The sequence below is a fragment of the Camelus bactrianus genome, chromosome 1 (assembly GCF_048773025.1).
Source record: "Camelus bactrianus isolate YW-2024 breed Bactrian camel chromosome 1, ASM4877302v1, whole genome shotgun sequence".
Taxonomy (NCBI): domain Eukaryota; kingdom Metazoa; phylum Chordata; class Mammalia; order Artiodactyla; family Camelidae; genus Camelus; species Camelus bactrianus.
Window position 1 is genome coordinate 15,389,880 of NC_133539.1, and position 19,363 is coordinate 15,409,242.

The 19,363-nt window shown below is 40.7% G+C and overlaps 1 protein-coding gene across 1 annotated transcript in view; it reads left to right on the forward strand.

Moving 5' to 3' along the window:
- The window catches only part of ADAMTS5 (ADAM metallopeptidase with thrombospondin type 1 motif 5), a 48,648-nt gene that overhangs the window by 20,612 nt on the left and 8,673 nt on the right, over positions 1-19,363 (forward strand). Inside the window, exons 3-7 of the mRNA XM_010956847.3 lie at positions 2,469-2,636; positions 11,120-11,403; positions 13,234-13,417; positions 13,785-13,960; positions 16,324-16,499. Of these exons, the coding sequence (XP_010955149.2) occupies positions 2,469-2,636; positions 11,120-11,403; positions 13,234-13,417; positions 13,785-13,960; positions 16,324-16,499 (988 nt within the window). The remainder of the gene's footprint in view (positions 1-2,468; positions 2,637-11,119; positions 11,404-13,233; positions 13,418-13,784; positions 13,961-16,323; positions 16,500-19,363) is intronic.

Below are 19,363 nucleotides of genomic sequence, written 5' to 3' on the forward strand. Positions count from 1 at the left end.
TTGTCCTTGAGAGGGCACACCTCTCCCAGCCAGCTGCCAGACTTTCTTCATGGAGGACAGAGCATTCATCTTCCCTCCAAAGAGTCCGTCTCTCTTAAGGGACTCTCAAGCAGTCCCTTTCTGACCGACTCTTGGAGGTTCTTCCAAAATTCACATCACCTTTCAGCTCTTGCTAATGTGGAACTAAGATTTGTTCAGGCCCAGAATGGCAATCTTATGGCCATCTAAGAATTTCTTATGTGTCTTTAGTGGCAAGTAAGATATATTGATAAATTAGTGATTTAGGGGCCAAAGGACATGCCAAAAGAATCATAAAATAGACCGAAATATTTTAAAATAAATTGTCTTTGCTTGCAGTATTGATATTTAACATGATAGACTCTACCTTTCTGTATAAAAGAAAAAAAAAATGAGATACTTGCTTAGATCCCTGAAAGAGAATTTAGTGTTTACCACATGGCTTGTATTTTATATCAGAAATCTAAAATTTAGCCTCCAAATGAAGTGAAACTCCCTGGGTACAATCATAAAAATGCATATGAAAAACACTGTTTATTTAGATACACTTGGGGGAAAAAAAAAAAAAAGACTGTTACTCCATTAAATAAACATGAATATCTTATGACATAGAAGGCAAAAATCACAAGTCTTTTAAATAGAAAATCTGGATTCATGTTGCAGAGGTCCCCTTAGGCCACGTTCCCTCTGTCTTCTATGCCAAGGTGGGGAAGAAAACTCAAGTGTGTAATTTCCACACAAATCCCACAGTCAGCTGATCAAGATTTTACCTTCTCAACAAGTGTTTGATGTACTAAGTAACTTTAAGCAGTTTTGACTAGGACGTGAATGAAAGGGTCTATTTTTCTGTGAGCTGTGGATGCCATGAAAATCTCAGCATACCACCCAAAAATTGGAGGATCCCCTGCCAGTCTTCTTTGGCATGTGATATGGGAGCTACTTTACAAACTATCATGCACGTTTATGGTCCTGACCAAATAAAGTGTGAGTGGTGGCGGGAGGGTTTCCCACAACTTGCTAGCCTTGTAAATGCTCTTGAAGTAAATAACTGCATAAATAACCTGAAAATGTGGAGCCTTAAAAGGTCACCGAGCCCTGGCCACTGAATTTCGGCCACAGAAGCAACCAGCTGCTCAGTGGACAATTTTGTTACAAGGTGTTAGTGATTTAACAAGTTGGCCAAAAGCAGTTGGAATTTAGCATACAAAATTTCATCTCTGTTTGGGTTTTACTGTTGTACACTGGATTTTTTTCTTGGTGGAGTGGCCAAAGCTCCTGCCTTTGGCATTCAGGAACCCAGGGGGCATAGAGTCATCATTTTTCTGTAGTATTTCCCTCATACAGTTTTGGTGGTTTGTGTATAATTCTATAAAACTTTGCAAAAAAAAAAAAACACTACTAGAATGACTTGGCTACTTTTTAGAGTCTCTACAAACTGATGTCCTGGATTTTTTTTTTTTAACAGCATTTTTAATATATTGGAGGCTGCATTATCTCCTTAGACTATGTGCAAATGAATCTTATGTAATTAAAACAAATTAGTCAGATTATAAGAATGGGGTTGAGTATTCTGTGAAATAATACCTGGCTTGCTAGAATGGAAACAGCTGTGATGGGTCGCATGTTGAGTAGTCTTAAGAACAAACACCACGCGCCGAGTGGTTTTGGACCATCACTTACCTTCCCATATTTGTTCTCCCTGCAAGCACTAGCACACTAGCTTTGTGTCCTTGACATCTCTTAAGTGTAAATGGGTATGTCTCCAAAATATACCTGTGGAACTAGTAAACATTCACAGCTCACTAAATAACTAAAAGAAATGAAAGAGTGAATGAAACAAGCTTACATTTGCATGGAACCAGAAAGTTACTAATTTCACTTCTTTCTTTTCCTCCCCTGGTCATCTCTTAGATGACTACCTATTTACTTAGCCAAGAAAGTGGAAGTCACTGACATTCAAAAACCATTTATTCAGTGTTTGTAACTCACAGAACACTGAGTTAAATACAGGCTTTTCATACAGTGAGGGGGGGGAGATGCTCTCTGATCTCATGGGGCTTATGGTTGATCAGAGAAGATGGAAAATTAGACAAGCTTTCAAAATAATATGTAGTGAGGGCTATGACATAATCCCACAGTTGCCTTGCAGATTCTAGATTCTAAATAAGGCCGGTTTGTATGTATCTTTGAGCATGTGTGATCCAGATGGATTATGGGAACATCCACTCCAGTGTAATTTTTCGGTTTTCCTCTAAATGTTCACCAGAAGTGACTGCCCTAATTCCATGCGGCTTTAATTTCCCTGGGGGCCCAGTCACTGTGTGAAAATGCAGTTAAAATGAACTCATGTACGATTGGGAGTTAAAAAGCCAAGGGCTAGTATAACTGCCACGGAAAAGGAGAAATGCAGACTCCCTCATTATTTGTTCTTCATATATTCTCTCCCTTAGGACATCTCCTTGGCCTCTCCCATGATGATTCCAAATTCTGTGAAGAGAACTTCGGGACCACAGAAGATAAGCGCTTAATGTCTTCCATCCTGACCAGCATCGACGCATCCAAGCCCTGGTCCAAATGCACATCTGCCACCATCACGGAATTCCTGGATGATGGCCATGGTAGGTAAAGTTCAGGACAGCATAGGCTCAGAAACAAAACTTGGAATTATTACAAGTTACACTTTATTATCTCCTCATGACATCCACCTGGCCCTCTAAGACAGTAGTTACTTGGATAGTATCAGAAGAAGGATAAGAGACTGTCTGTGGGTGTGCAATGCCAACACCCTTGGTGGCATCATAGCAATGGTATTTTTGCTTTTGAATCGCAAAGTTCAAAAGAGAAGCAGTGTGGGAGACCACACAGAATGCCTCGCTAGTGCCCTGAAAGCCTGGCTTTTATTCCCCCTTTCACCACGAGCTTCCTATGAGAACGCTGGCACGTATCTTGCTTCTCTGCTATTAATGTGACTCTCAGAATTATTTGTTACATGCCTATTATAGGGGTGTGGTTAAAATGTAGGTGACAGTTCTGTCGGATTCTCTTTATGGCGACATAAAACCAGGAGAGGAAGCTCTTTAGATTTGCATTCACTAAAAGATTTGGTTTCATCCTGACAGCAGGTTTTCCTGAAAGCGGAGTCAAAACTGCAGAACAGAAATAGAAAATCAATCTGAATGGTGAGAAAACAGTTTAAGAACTTCAAAAGAAAATCTTTGGCTTCACTCTTTAAATACAGTTCAGGAGCATAGCGTACTTTATTAAGTTCTGTAAATCCAGGATTAGTGCTGTAAATTATATAAAAATACTGAGGAAGTCACAGTTTTTAGAAATAATAAATTCTGACCTTTAAGCAATCTTTGAAACAAGCTCTTGCTAATTTCCTAGCATTCTTTATTACCTTAAAATACTAGAAACACAGGAGAATAGTTGCATTAGGGTTGGAAGAGATCTTTGGAGACCACAGAGTTCAAGTTTCTCGTATTACAGAAGAGGACATATTCTCATGTCTTTTTTTCTTCCTCTTAAAATTTACCTCTTTAAAATTGGTGGTTGAATACGAAATTCTTGATCACGATAATCGTTCACAAAATTAGCACATGATGTACAATTCAAAGTCGGATAAAGAAAATCTGTGATAACTGTTTTTTTCCTAGTTCCACAAAGTTTAAAGCTTAATTTTTTTGTAATTTCTTAGTAAGTTGGCCACCTTGAACTTTGGGTACATAATTACAAAACAATTGATAAATTCAATTCTTTTCAGACAAAAAGAAATTTTACCATGCAGTTCTTTGGCATCTGGTAGCCAAAATATTCACTAACTCATTTCTTGCTATGTTAATGGTGAACTGATAATGCTAATTTAGCTACTTGGGGCTGCTTAAATTTCTATTTCCTATTCCTGAAAACAGTCCACACCCAGCTTGCTTTAAAATTTCCCTCAATACAAAATAAATGTTCTCTGTTTGTTGAAAGGATGGCCGAATATCTCAAAGATTCAGAAACAATATCAAGAATTGATGTATGAGGTTTTTCTATTCTACTACTAATAAAATGGTAATTTTCTGTTTTGCTCAGTTTAAAATGCTGATAAAGTCCTGAAATGAATGTTCACCTAATTACCCGCCTATCTACATGGGTCAAATCCCTGTTTAAGAAGCTTCCTCTTGGGTGGAATCTTAGTTTCCACTCTTAATATTACGTTCACTGTTTTTTCCCCCCAGGTTTTCTGAAAATGGAGTAACATTAATATTTTATTTCCAAATCACACATACACATTCCAAAAGGTTGAGCTAAACTCTGAATCTCTAAATGAACGAATTTAGTTGCTAAGGCAGCAAATACTTATGGCTAAAATGGGACCAACTTTTTTTTTCCCCATATAAGTATTAGGTCAGCTAATTACAATGCTGTGCAGAATTCTGTTCCTTATTGCCATCATTCTGGAATGATTCATTTATTTCATGTTTGTGGAATTCACGATTTTACTTTCCATGCAGTAAATAAGCTCCCAATATTGTTTTCACTTTTTAAACATTATTTCTGTATTTAAAAGAGTCTACACTCAGATTTTTAAAAATTTTCCAGCAAGTTTTCTGTGTCTATTCTAAGTGATTTTGTGGTAGATGGCAACCAAGCCTATACTTTTACTAGAAATAGATCTTACTCATTTGCACGGATGAAATCTTATCTGAATTCCCCGTCTGCATGATAAATAAATCAATAAATTCAGTTACCAACGCTTGTTGGACAGGAAATGCTCATCATTAATTAACTAATTAATTGTATCAAACCTAGACTCTCTCACTTTTGAATGTGTTGGTTAGACAGTCTTGTGTTTTAACCACACCACCACCCTTACCCCCCAGATTTGAGTTTATCAGTAGCCCGTAGTGAATGAATTTCAGAATGATGAGAATCCAAGGCAGGCACAGTGGCCATGATACAGTGGCAAAGCTCAGCCGTACTCATTTCAGAAGAGCAGGCATAGACACAGAGCCAAAGGAGCAATAAATACTCCCTGTAGGGCTGTCATTTAAACTCGAACTTACATAATTTAATAATTTTTAGATTGCAACCCAAGACAGACTTAAGTCAGTTTAAGTAAAAGTGTGGTGATGGGAACTAGTTGACATGACTTTGAGAACGGTGGAGGTTCTCACATTGCAACCTCCGAGCTTAGGAGAGAACCAAAGGGAAATCAAAGCCCAAGATGATGGGAAAGCAAACAAACATAAGTCTTTGTTCGAAGGTCAGCCTGATGTCATGAAACCGTGTCATCAAACCTTTTCATTTTTACTCACCCTTTCGAGCAGAGCCCATGCATTCACATTTAGTAGAAATAGTTCTGCTCTTTTTCTGTTCGAATTTTCTAGGCCCCTCACAATTTAGAGCAATAAAATGGTCATTTTGGTGGGTAGGGCACTTCAGAAAGGTAAGCTGAGAGCAAGAAGTAAACTGACTTGACAGTGAGAGAGAAACCAGAACAGCTGGAAAATGTTAGCCCTAAAACAGTAAAAGCACAGTGGTCTGGCCCCATTTCCCAGAAGGTCAAAAACTCTCTCCCACCATCACAGTCCCTCAAGGAACCTCTCTCTTTCAGCATGATACAATACTCAGAAAACTGATACTCAGTTCAACTGATACTCAGAAAAAAAAGTGATTTTCAGTTATTTAGGAAGATTAAATTCTGACACGCCCATAAAAGGCAACAAAGCCATTGCTGTTTTTAAGCAGATAGTCTCACAAAATTTATACAATATTTAGGTCGTTCTTAAAGAATACCTTGCCTAGAAAATCTTTGTATGGAATAGCTCGTCGGTGGCCTTCCCACCTCCAGCAGTGCTGGAGAAATGTGACCTTAGGGTACAATTACATTCAAGTCATTGGATTTGTTTTTTACATTATTAGCCATAAGTAGCTGGACATTGTAGCCCTTTATCACTGCCAAATTTAAATTTATTAATCTTGAGTGTTTCCTGATTTAGGTCCAACAAGAAGTAGGCAACACTTAGGTTATGGTGGAAAAGTCAATGTGCACACTCGAAAATCACTGTGCCTGCAGATTTGTGATGCAGAAAGGAAAAAGCCAGGTCTCACAGGGAATTCTCTCCCACCCCAGCCTGGCCAAGATACTTGTAGACTTTCTGCAGTGTTTCTACAAGTTAGCTCTAGGCAAGCTGGCCGGGAGGATGATCCCCCAAAATAAAGGTAAGCACTTGGCAGAGAAACTGCTCAGCAAAAGCAGGTTATTAAATTTCCTTTCTCAAATGCTTCATAACCTTGAAGCCAAAAACAACAGCTGTGTCCCCTGGATCCCAAGTCCTCAGCACCGGTTGATAAGAAAGGCCACTACCTACGTAGACACAGCTCAAGAACACCCAAGACACGGGCTGCAAAGGAGAATCTACAGACAGCTGTGAAAAATTAACAGGTAGCATATTTAAAGAACTAAGTTTACAGCCACTTGCTAAACACAGAACTTTGGAGATAAAATGGTATTAGAAAACCAAGTCTCTGAATCCTTGGTAAGTGTAGACAAGAGAGCTAGTGATATGACCTTAAGGTCCAGTTTTCAAGGTCATACTCATAAAATTCAAAGCTCCTTGTGGAGTGTCTTGATTTTTACAATAAATAGGTTCTTTAACAGAGTCTGTCAGTAAGATGTATATTTGAAGTCCACGGTGACCTGTATGTTAAAAAACTATGCTTTATCTTTTAACACAGAGAATTTTTAACCTAATTTCCTTGGCATGACACCTGCTAAACTGTACCGATCTTCTAACCGTTTCACAAAGAAATGCCTTGAATTACTTTGGTCGGCAGCAGTCGTCATGGCCCGAGTTAGTTCATCCATCCCTGAGCCCATAAGGCATCAGTGTCCCTTCTAATGTTAGACGTTCAAATAAAGACCTAAAAGGAGAATCGCAGGGCCAGAGAGGTGGCAGGAGGAAGTAAAAGAAGAGACTCTGCCGTGTTGTGAGGCATCTTGGAACGAGTTTCATTAGGAATATTAACTGATATCTCCTGAGCCGTGGCTATTTGGGCCAATGCTTCATTTCATTCCTGTGTATTGAAAAGGAAGAGGAAACAGAAGTAACTATGGTGCTAGAAATGGGAGGGGAGGCGGAATGAAATGAATAAAGAACAACCAACTTTAATCCGATAATTTTCTTTAATCATTAATATGAAGGCAAACAGGGCTAGAAGTCAGATATGAAAAACCAAAGATTTTTCTGCTCCATTTCCTGGAGGCAGGGCTTACTGTCCATCACCCCTTAGTGTACTTTTGGCCATGGAGAGACTACCACATTCTTTCTTTATTTGTCCATCACAAATCCCTGGGCCTTACTTTTTAAAAGTAATTTTTCACCTTACTTATAGCATTTATCTTAATTTAACATGGGTGGTAAAAACAAACAGGTGATGTGCACACATTTCTATTGTCTTTCTTTTGGAAACTCTCCATCTATGTACACAAAATGCTGAACAAAAGGAAAGACGAAGGAAAGTGGGGAAAGAGAAAGAGAGAGGAAACGGAAAAGAACTAGGCAATTGTGTGGACCAGGGCAAACAGACAAAATGTCGGCAGTGAGGCCTAGATAGGAGTTCAGGCTGAGATAAATTTAAAAATACGTGAGTAGATGTTAAGAAATGGTTGAGAGTAAAAGGAAACAGATTAGGAAAGTGAACTAAAGATTAGATGCTTTTAGAGGTCAATATAAATGGTGCTAAAAGATTGATCAATTTCTTCTCTCACCCTCCTCCCCAAATTGTACACCTTTTTTTTTTGTAGATGGACAATGTTCATCCAACCCACTATTACTTAGATCTTAACTATTTCATATCATGAGATTCAGAATCAGGATCTATACTGGGTTTTGTTGTTGCTGCTCCCTGGCACAAATCTGCCACTGGGTAGCGATCTCTGTACCTATTTTATTGCAAAAGGACATAATTCAACACAGAGATGAAATCAGCAGACTGTCTATTTCAGGGTTCACTGAAACTAATGCAGCAACAAACCTTAATGTTGAGAACACTGAAGTGAAAAATCAATGGCAAATCTGAAAGAAATAATTTTACTTTCAGTGATAAAAGATCGTCTCCAGATAACCTCTGAGGGAAAACCATAGCACTGAGATAACTTTTTTTTTTAAATAGAGAAGCAAATGTGGTATTCATGTTTAAAACATACTTTGGTGTTGAGCTCTGTAAAGAGATGCCACATCTTGAAGTCTACTTGTTGTAGGCTGATTGCAAATTGCATTACACCTTTCTTTTCCCTCATCATCGGCCAGTAAGGCAGAAAGAATCCCGGTGACCACATGTCCAGGGACAGACGGTGAGTGATTTGGGCTGGAGATGATCAAGGTAGACCCAGGCTGCGTGCACCCACACACGTTAAAGACTTCAGCTAATATTTAGTTACACAGTTTCACAGTCTGTGCTTTTCAGTAAAATTAAAAAAAAAAAAAAAGTTTCTTAAAACAGCACTTTTGAAGAACTGGAAAGCGTTCTTGCTGCCTCAGAGATTTGTTGACAGTTTTCTACCATCAGCAGATCTGCTAAGCGTTCCCTGGTTTATACAAGGTTCTTTTTTTATGGAGCAAGGAAGATAATGCTTTTCCTGGAGTTCTGAAGTGCCTCATCTCGTTTTATCTTCTAAACAAAGCTTAGTGAGCTTTCACTGTCATTCCTTCCTATTGCCTTGGTGTTGATGCTTTTCTTTTTACTTGATGTTTTTCTCCCAAAGTTCTCTTTGGCCGGATACTTATTTTTAATGCTTTTTCTGGCTGGCCTTAAGAAGCTTTACCTCTTCAAACGTTCTGGCTAAGAAGTTAAATAGAAACTTTTGCTCTTTATTCATTTTCATAGAATGCCTCCATCACAGATTGACAAATTTTAAGGCATTCATTTTGAAGAAACTTGAGTGTCGTTTTAAAAACATTTGCAGTAGGCTGTGCTGACTTAAAATGTGCTGAATATTCCATGTCTCAGTGGAAAATAGGATTTAAATATGCTTTTTGTTTGTTGAATAAAAAGAATAACTTGAATACATCTGAAATGTTGTTAAATATGGGAGTAGTCCCAACTAGGATTGTTTTGTGTATTTCTGGGTTCCCCTTATATCTCTGTGAGCTGATTTTGCCCTTACAGTGTCACAGTGAGGAGAGAAACATTTCACAGATCTTGAAAATAAATTAGGGAGCAGTTAACTAACTTGGCCAAGCACTCAGCCATTTAGTGTTTTGCCAGAATTAGACTTTAGACCGGGTGTTTCTACCATGAGGCAAGCTATCTACCACTTAAAGGATCCTTCTACGTGCCTGCGCTGGAGCAAGAAAATAAGAAATCTATCCACGTTGCTAGGCAGAGGCAGGATGGTATAAGATGAGGAGGGGAGGCTCTGAGTGGAAAACCCTGACAGCCATGTGACTGACCTTGGGTAAGTGGTTCATCTTTATGTGCCTCAGTTTCTGAATCTAGAAACTAAAGAAAATAATAGAATTCACTTCATAGAGTTCTCATGAAGATTGAATAAGCTAATACATTTAAAGACCTGAAGGTAGTGTAAGTGTGTAACAAATATTAGTTATTTTTAGCATCGTTCATAATCAGCGTGTCAATTGTAAAATCAAATAAACAGAAAAATACAGGAACTGATGGGCAAAAAGCAAGCTCCCCTATGAAGAGAGAAAATTAATGGCGTTAACTCACTGGATAGGGACTCTTAAGGAAGCGTTTTGGGAGCACCTACTTGTTTGGGGCAGACCCACTCCAAGGACCCAGCACGTACCAGTTAAATTCAACAACTGACACAAAGGGAAGAAAAAGGAAGAGATGAGTAAAAAAAAAAAAAAAAGGGCCTGATCCCAAGTTTTCAGAGGTGCTTTCTCCCACTGCTCCTTTATTCTGTGATGCTTGAAAGCTCTTTATTAAAATTCTTTCAGTCTAGGAGAAAGACTTCATCTAGTTTATTGGGAGTCCTTGAGAGGTAGAGCTGGATCATTTTTCTATATTCCCAAAATCTAGTACCTTTGCTAGAACATTGTAGGTGCTCAGCACATGCTTGTTGAATGAGTGCAAGGATGAACGAGTCATCGCCTTGTTTATTTTTTACAGAATTAATGAAAAGATGACATGGAAGGGTTCATGAAAAGGGAGTAAAATGGGGCAATGGGAAGTAGAGAACGGGGTATAGAAAGAGTGCAAGGACTCAAAGTTGTATACACTTTATTATTATTATTAATTATTATTTATTATTATATTCACTATCTCATTTTCTCTATGTCCAGCCCAATTTCTTTTAGTCCCTCACCACAATGGCTCTTTTCACAACCAATTATTATAAAATAATTTTATTTAATCAAACCACTGCCATCATTATGGATACCCCAAGCACATCATCCATTGGAAATCCGGGAGGAGGTTGACAAGCTCACGGAGGTGCCCAGCCTGGTCCCCCGTGGAGTCGCTTCTCCAGGACATCACACTGCAGATCTGTCTGGATGCATCGTGTTTCAGCACCAACCCGGGTCTTGCATTTTCAGGTCCAATAATTTCAGAGATTTGAAATAGAAACGCAGAACAGTGGTCAATCTTGGTTATTCTGTTACCCCCAAAAGTAAAGACCCCAGTTCTTGTCATACCTGAAAGACAAGTTTACAGTCGGGAGACGGTGCGTCGTGTAGTGAAAGATTTTTAAGATTTATTTAGAAAAAGGAAAGTGCACCTCCAAGAATGGGAGGCAGGCTGATCTAAGGGGGAAAAGCAGTGGTCTTTGTCTCTCCTTCTCTTACAACCTTGCTTAGAGATGGTCTTTTAATTGATTGACATGATGCTTTGTCATGTTTGGCCCCTTTTACAAGTGTCTTTACCCCTGGTTTTTACAGAAAAACCCATGGGGGGGGGGGGCGCTAAGCCGCAAAGTTAATTATAATACAGTTGTGTTTTAACCAGTTTCTTGCTGGCACTCATTCAGAGGAAGTAAAGCCCCTTTATGCTTATGGGCATAACCCCATCTTCCAGACCACCCTCCCTCTCCTCCAGCTATCTGCTCCATGCCCCGACTTATCTAACCACCTAACACTTCTTTTAGGTAACTGTTTGCTAGACCTACCACGCAAGCAGATCCTGGGCCCCGAAGAACTCCCAGGACAGACCTACGACGCCAGCCAACAGTGCAACCTGACGTTCGGGCCCGAGTACTCCGTGTGCCCCGGCATGGATGTCTGCGCGCGCCTCTGGTGCGCCGTGGTGCGCCAGGGCCAGATGGTGTGTCTGACCAAAAAGCTGCCAGCCGTGGAGGGGACACCGTGTGGGAAAGGCAGGATCTGCCTTCAGGGCAAGTGTGTGGACAAAACCAAGAAAAAATATTATTCAGTAAGTGATTTTCTTGTCACGCAAAGCCTGGAGACCCAAGGTCTGAAGTCTATTCCTGGGACATATGTGGGGCCTGTCACCAGAAAGGCTTTATTCCCTAGTTAGAATATTTTTTCCTGGAAAGATCTATATACAGATTCCTCCTTTACCCACAGGAGCCAACCTCAGTCCTCAAATAGTGGAGAAAATACAGATCTCAGGCTATATACTGAAACAAAAACACAGAGCCCAGATTCTGTCGAATGGAGACCACAAGTAGGGCCCCAAATCAAGGTTTGGGAGTTTACTTTTGACTTCTCTTAAATGTTATGGGAACTTCACTAAGGAAATAGCCATAGACGTGATCCTCACACATACTTGGTGAGCTCCAAAAGGGTCATGTTTTTCCCCTTAGAGCAAGTTAATCTACCTGTAGGAATTGAAGTACACCTGCTCCAGGGAAACACCTCCTGCTGTTTCCAAACCAAAAAGTTCTTGTCCCCGAGGCACAGCAAGGCCAAAGAAACCAAAACGTAGGAGTTTCGAGCAGAGAAAGGTTTGTTGCAGGGCCAAGCAAGAATGGGTGGCTTGTGCTTGAAAAACTCAAACTCTCCATTGGTTTTCTGGGAGTAGGTTTCATAGGCAAAATTTAGGGAGAGGGCTGCAGGGTGTGTGACTGTTCTGATCGGCTGGTGGTGGGTAGCAGAGCAGTGCTCCAGGGATCTTGTGCTCAGCCAGAAGTTGCCATCCTCCACCTGGGTGGGGCCTTAATTCCTGCAGAAGAACTCAAAAGATATTGTTATGGATACTCCTTGACGAGGTACCAGGATCCTGATTTAATGGCAACACTAGCCTTTCTTGACTGCTCCTCCTTGGACACAGAAAAGATTTGTACCAGGGAGGACCCCACAGGGTCCTGCTCCGTTTCACTGCCTCCCTGTGCACCCAGTCCAGCTTCAGGTCAGCCATCGCCACCTTCGTTTTCAAGGCCCACACAAAGCATTTGTTCCCTCTCAATCCAACATTTTCAGAGTCCCCAGAAGAGTGTTGCCATGTGCATGTTTCCTCTGCCCTTCAAGACTGTCATACAACTGAGCATTCTCAGGTACCCTGACCCAGGCAGCCAGAGGAAGTTCTTCAGGAATTCCCTGGACAAAGGAGTTTCCAGTGTGCTTGCTTTTGGTCTCTCAGCTTCCTGCTGTAGTGTTTCCAGAGCAAGAGGCCTGGGGTGTCATAGCAGGGCTCTTCATTCTCTGTGGTGTGGGTGCATGTGACAGGTGCACGTCAGTATCTGTCTGTTTCCTCTCTGTGGGGTATAATGAAGTCAAGCCCAGGTCAGATACATTCATGCATGTGGCAGAGGGTCTGTCACAGATGGGATGTGTGATGTCCACCAGGGGACCGCAGAACTTCAATGCCAAAAAGGGAGAAAATATGTAAGCACTATCAGCTAATGCCTGAGTCATGCAAAACCTTTAGCATCATACTGTTTGTTAAACATGCGAGATTAAGAGTGGACACAAAGTGAACTACGCTTCAGTGGTTATTAACCGAAATGCGCAGTATCAGAAGGCCATAAGTAACCCTTGCAGTGTGCTCAGAGCTTGGGGTGAAGTATTCAGACTCTCTGCTGCTGGAGAATGGAGAGGCAGACAAGGCGAGTTGCTTAGAACTGGAACTGTGTTGTAATTCCAGAGCGTCCAATACCTGTGGCCATGTTAAATTCAGTGACAATGTAACTGTATCTAAGATGAAGTTTCCTCTGAGTCATTGAATGCAAGTGATCTCCAAATGTATGTTTTGAATGCTTTCCTCCCTTCTGAGTTAAAATATCTTCTATTTCTCTTTTAGACTTCAAGCCATGGCAACTGGGGATCCTGGGGGTCCTGGGGTCAATGCTCCCGCTCGTGCGGAGGAGGAGTACAGTTTGCCTATCGCCACTGCAATAACCCTGCGCCCAGAAACAACGGCCGCTACTGCACAGGGAAGAGGGCTATCTACCGTTCCTGCAGCGTCATACCCTGCCCCGCTAATGGTACGCCGCTCCCGAGTGTCAGTAACCACCATGTGTCAGGTGTAATTTGTATTCTACCAGTCATAAATAGGGAGGCCGGAGAAATAGCCTATTCATCTTGTCTGCACATTTCTACCAGTGTGCAAACCAATAACAAATACATGAGTGATTTTTATATTATTACTGCAAACAACTGAGGATTCAGAGCGTAGAAAGAAAATAATTACTGTTTTCGATTTCGATAAAAAATCTTCCAATGCTGGTGTGTTAAGAGACTCTACAAAGAATAATAAGTTAGCATTTTCTCCTTAAAAGTATTTAGATGGATAAGAATATATCTAAGTTTCAGAACAGATCGCGTAATAATGCGATACGTTTGCTTTTTTAGGTAAATCTTTTCGCCATGAGCAGTGTGAGGCCAAAAATGGGTATCAGTCTGATGCCAAAGGAGTCAAAACATTTGTGGAATGGGTTCCCAAATACGCAGGCGTCCTGCCGGGAGACGTGTGCAAACTGACCTGCAGAGCTAAGGGCACCGGCTACTACGTGGTGTTTTCTCCAAAGGTAACTGCACACAGACTGCCACACACAGCAGGTGTCCTTGGTGGAGATTGTTTAAGAGAATGGGCCGTGCTCATACCAGATGTAAACAGTCATTATCTTGGGGGGTGGGGGCAGGATTTGGGGAGGTTTTTATTTTCACCTCTGTCGTTTCTATATTTTCAAACTATATACAATGAATCAAAATCATTTTGTAAACATAACGAGTAAATGTTTTAACAACTATATTTGAAGAGTATGACTCTCTGTCAAGAAAGGTAAGAAGTGACCTTAACGTCACAATAATATTTCCCGGGTGCGTTTGTCAAGGAGACTAGGAGGCAAGGAAGCTTTCTGTTTTTCTCCCATGTAGTTAAGAATTCCTTTGTTGATTCATGAAGATAGATTTCAAGATCATCGTCTCTGACTTAGAATTTTAAATGTCTTGCATCTTTCATATGAATCAGTGTCCCTCTAGTTCTACACATTATAACGTGTGCATGTGACGTTATCCCTTATTTTCCACAGAAGAGCATTTTCTAAATTACTTAAGTAATTCTCACAATCAACATTACACAGCAGTTTAAAATATTGTTTATCTAATTTGTAAATAGGTGCTACATTTGAAACCACCTCTGTAACTTAAGCTTTCAGATATTTATGACATACTATTGAAAAATTAGTGAATGTCTAACTTACACAACTTTTAAAATATTTTATCTTTTTATTGCAAAATAGTTTTTTTTCCAGTTTTTATTTTATTATTTTATTTTATTTTTATTGAAGTACCATCAGTTACAGTGTGCCAATCTCTGGTGTACAGCACAATGTCCCAGTCTTGCATATACATACATATATTCGTTTTCATATTTTAATGCAAAATAATTCATTTTTATTTAAAGTTGTATAGAGAAATAAAAGCAAAAATATTACTCGGAAATATAATCATCTAGAGAGCTGTTAGTCTGTTGCAGTATACTCTACATCAGTTTACACACAGGTACACACACTTGTATCTTCACACACTTATGAAGAGTTTGATATACACACAAATACAAAATACGTGTGCTTATTTGCACGTATGGCTACATATGTTATTTGCACGTATGGCTACATATGTTATTTGCACGTATGGCTACATATGTTATTTGCATTTACCAACATGCACAAATCATAGAGTCCATATACATAGTTTTATAATGAGCTTTTAAAATATATACTAATTCTTTTATCCAAATATATTCAGTCCCTCCCAGTAACTACTTTTCTTTGACTTCCCCAGATTTCTGTTTTACATGAATTTGCCTCTATCTCAGCATCTCACAGTTCGACACAATAGGAAATGCTTTCCAACCATTGTGAGGTTGTGAATGTCAGACGTAGATTTTCAGTTTATTACTGTAATAACAATTATGCAACCAAGGATATCTGTGTCCTTGAGCCCACCCGTATTCTGTTCCCCACATAAGTGACAGACAGTCCCATACATGAAGTGAAAGATGGACTCTGTCAGTAAAAAGGCAAGACTGTACCATGGGAGCTTATCATGCACATGGAAATGGAGATCAGGACCCTGGGTCTCCTAATGTTACCCCACAAGGGGAAGGGAAATACCCTAGTTCTTGTCGTAACCGAAAGATGGGAATACAGATGGGAGACAGAGCGTTACGTCGTGAAAGATTTTAAAGGATTTATTAGTAAAAGGAAAGTACTCTTCCAAGAACAGGAGGTGGGCTGATCCAAGGGGGAAAAGCAGCGGTCCCTGCCTGCCCTTTCTCTTATACCCTCGCTTAGAGATAGTCTTTTGACTGATTGACAGCTCTTGCCCCTGGAGTGCTTAGTCATGTTTGTCCCCTCCGCACATGTCCTTACGCGTGATGTACACAGAAAAACCCACAGAGGGGGCCTAAACTGCAATGCTAATTATATTACAACGAGCACTGGGTCACGTCCGGTTAGGTCCTTGTCGGATTCTAAGCGGTTTCTTGCTGCCACTCATTTAGAGGAAGTAAAGCCCCTTTATGCTGGAGGCAGGCATAACACCATCATCCGGACCATCCTCGCTGTCCTCCACCTGTCTGCCCGGTGCCCCCACTTATCTGCCTACTCAACACTAACACATTCGGAATTAAGCTCAAGAGAGAAAGGGCATAACCCAGATCTATCTCAATTCTTTCTGTCAATACATCAAGGATTTGTCAGTCGATACTCCTATTAACTAGGGGTGTTTTGGGGTTTTTTGTTTGTATGTTTTTTGTTTAGTTTTCAGTGTACTATCTCTTCCAATCAAATTTAAAACTTCCAAATTAGAACTTGCTGTTTTATCAAAGAAACCACGTTCACAAGCACAGGTATTTCCCACGGCTGACGTGTTTCCCATTGTTCAGGTGACTGATGGGACCGAGTGCAGGCCATACAGTAATTCCGTCTGCGTCCGGGGGAAGTGTGTGCGGACCGGCTGCGACGGCATCATTGGCTCGAAGCTGCAGTATGACAAGTGTGGAGTGTGTGGAGGAGACAACTCCAGCTGTACAAAGATTGTTGGAACCTTCAATAAGAAAAGGTAATGAGAGAGAACAATTGTCCTTATCTGACCTCACCAAGGCTTTAGATGCTTGCAAAATTGATAAAGGAGGACTCACGTTACATCATAAGCTATCTGTAGGAGGGGGTCTGTCTAGCTCAGCTCTAGGAAGACATGAATTGGAGAAGGGAAGGAGAGGAGATAAAAAAAAAAGCTCTGGATGCCGACTGGACACTAATGGCACCTCTGAAAGCAGGTTAACTTCAACGGCCATGGGCTCAATGTTTTACAAAGTGTGGAAAAGGAAACAAAAATGTCTGAGACGTTCCACTTTGGCAATATCTTGCAGATCTATTATTCCTGAAACATGATTTAGGAAAGGATGGCTTGGTTCCATCTTAACTACTTTCTTTTACAAATAAATTCTTCTTTGGTTGTCTTTTTCTGGAGAGAACATTTCTCATGGCAAAATGTACATTATCTGCAGTGGTGTAGTGGCAATCCCGTTTTATAGTGAATTATCCTGATTCATATCGATAAAGAGTCATGTCTGCTTCCTGCTTCCCCTCCTGGTCTTTGATTACACACTTGCTTTAACTATGTGAGTTTATAAAGTACCAATTGCTGGCATAAAATATTCTGCTATCAGCTAGGGTGGCTGGGTTGGCTGAAGAGTCTGTTGAAATGCAGCACCGTTTTTCCTCTTCACCAGACCACTCCTGTGCTGAGTGGTTTTGGTCGGGTGCACCCGCACTCCTGCTGTATGTGCTGTGTTGTCTTTGTGGAGGGGAGTATGCAAACTGAGTCAACAATAAGGACTTAGTAAAACAATTGCATGCCATGTTAATGTAAAAAAAAACTAGAAATCATCTTCCGTATGATAAAAAAAAGGTACGGCTGGAGAATTTATTCTGAATTAAAATATGCATTGCTAAAGCCTATTTGCTGGTGATGGAATAATTATTCATCAAATTGTGTTGGGCCATCTAGGTCAAAAATCCTACAAGTCCAATTATACACTGCATTTGAATGTACTTCAGAGATGCATGGCACCTTAGAAATGATTGATCTAAACTTTTGTTTTACAAATGAGGGAACTCGGACTCTGAAAGTTTAAGAATCTCCCAGTTTTACATGGCTGATGAGTGCGGGAGTAGAGGCTGTAGCTTAGGTCATAGGAATACGATGCACAGGCCATTTGTAAAAAAAGACAGGGAAAAAAAAAAAAAGGAAGGGAAAGAAAGAAAAGAACCAAATGAGAAATACCATAATTTTTAAAATAAGTGATAGCTTATTTACTATATAATATGCAGTCTTCCTACATAAACTTCTAAACCTCTTTTTATAATGCTTAATTTAGCATTTTAGGTTTTCTGAGTTTACAACAAATATCTGCACATTTGATGTCACAGGAAAAGATGAGGAGATTCAAGAGAGTAGCAAGGGGTACACAGCGTAGATGCTTGCAGATTGATTTGAGCAAGATTGTATTATGTGGTGCAAATAACCTGTGTGAGTAACCCAGATTAATGTGTGATGGATAAAAGAGAACATTGACCTTGGAGCTGGAATGTTTGCAGTCAAGCTCTGGCTCAGTAATTCACTAGCCGTGTGGTCTTTGCAGAGTCACTCAACTTCTTTACTCTTAAGAATTCTTGAGAGTAGAATGGAAATACGAATACTTACCTTTCAAATTAATTTTGCTGTGTAGGTCAAATGAAATAATGCATATTAAAATATTTCCTTAAGTTCAAACTTCTTTGCAAATATGATCCAATTTTAATTCACTGCTCCCTTAATATTCTTCACGTCAGTAAATGGCAACTCAGTCCTTCTTCTGCGTAGGCCCAAAACTTTGCAGTCATCTTTCACACTTTATTTTCTCTCACACACCCCCTCGATCCATCAGCAAGTCCCGTCAGTCCTTCCTCCAACATAGCTCCAGAATCTGGGTGCCCCTCACCACCACGAGCACTGCCACCCCAATCCAGTAGTCATTGTTTCTTGCCTGGACCAATCCAGCCATCTTCCCAGGGGTCTCCCAGCTTCTTACCTCTTCACAAAGCAGAGAGAGCCATCACCTCATTACCTACATCATTCCTTGGCTCTGTGTCCTCCAACGGCTATCATCTCATTTCGAGTCAGTTTCCAAGACTGTTCTGTAACCTATGAGAGGCTAAAAAATTGGCCCCTGCCCTGCTCTGGGTCCCTTCTACACTGTCGCCTTCTCTTGCCCTGTTCTCAGATACTGGGCTTCCCAGCTTCCTAACATTCCTCCAACAGAGCAAGCAAGAGCATGTGGACTGTTTTCTCTGCCTGAAGCAAACCTTTTTTACAGTTAACAACCAATGCTTCTAGAATTCCTTCCGCTGTCTGTTACATGTCACCCCCTACCAGGCAGTGGTTTCCCTAAATGAATCGGAGGATCTCTCCCCGATCCTCTTCATTCCTCTCTTACTCTGCTCTGCTTCTTCACAGCTCTTACCAGTAGATAATTTGTGGGTCTCACTTCCCCCCGCTAGGATGTCACTTCCATGGTGGCCTGCTTAGTATGTATGAATGAACGTATTCCTTCGTGGCAGGTACTGTTCTTTGTACGGTAGGGAGAGCCCTGAACAAGAGAAGAGTCCCTTGCCCTGCCAGCCAGCCGCACATCAGATCTCAGTTGTAGGAGAACAACCGCATTCATTCATGGTAGCCAAGGAAGCTGGTTAATGTCCAGAGTTTAAATGCTACCAGGCAGGATGCAAAGAAAATGAATGAGCACAAAGGGAATCCTATTTCACTAAAGCACCAAGAAATCTGGGCTCTAGCCCTCAGACTTCCCAGTGCCTGGGAAGCTCAGTTTGCAGACCTGCCGCAGAGCTGACAGTTCCCACTGATTCTCGTAAGTATGAGACAGT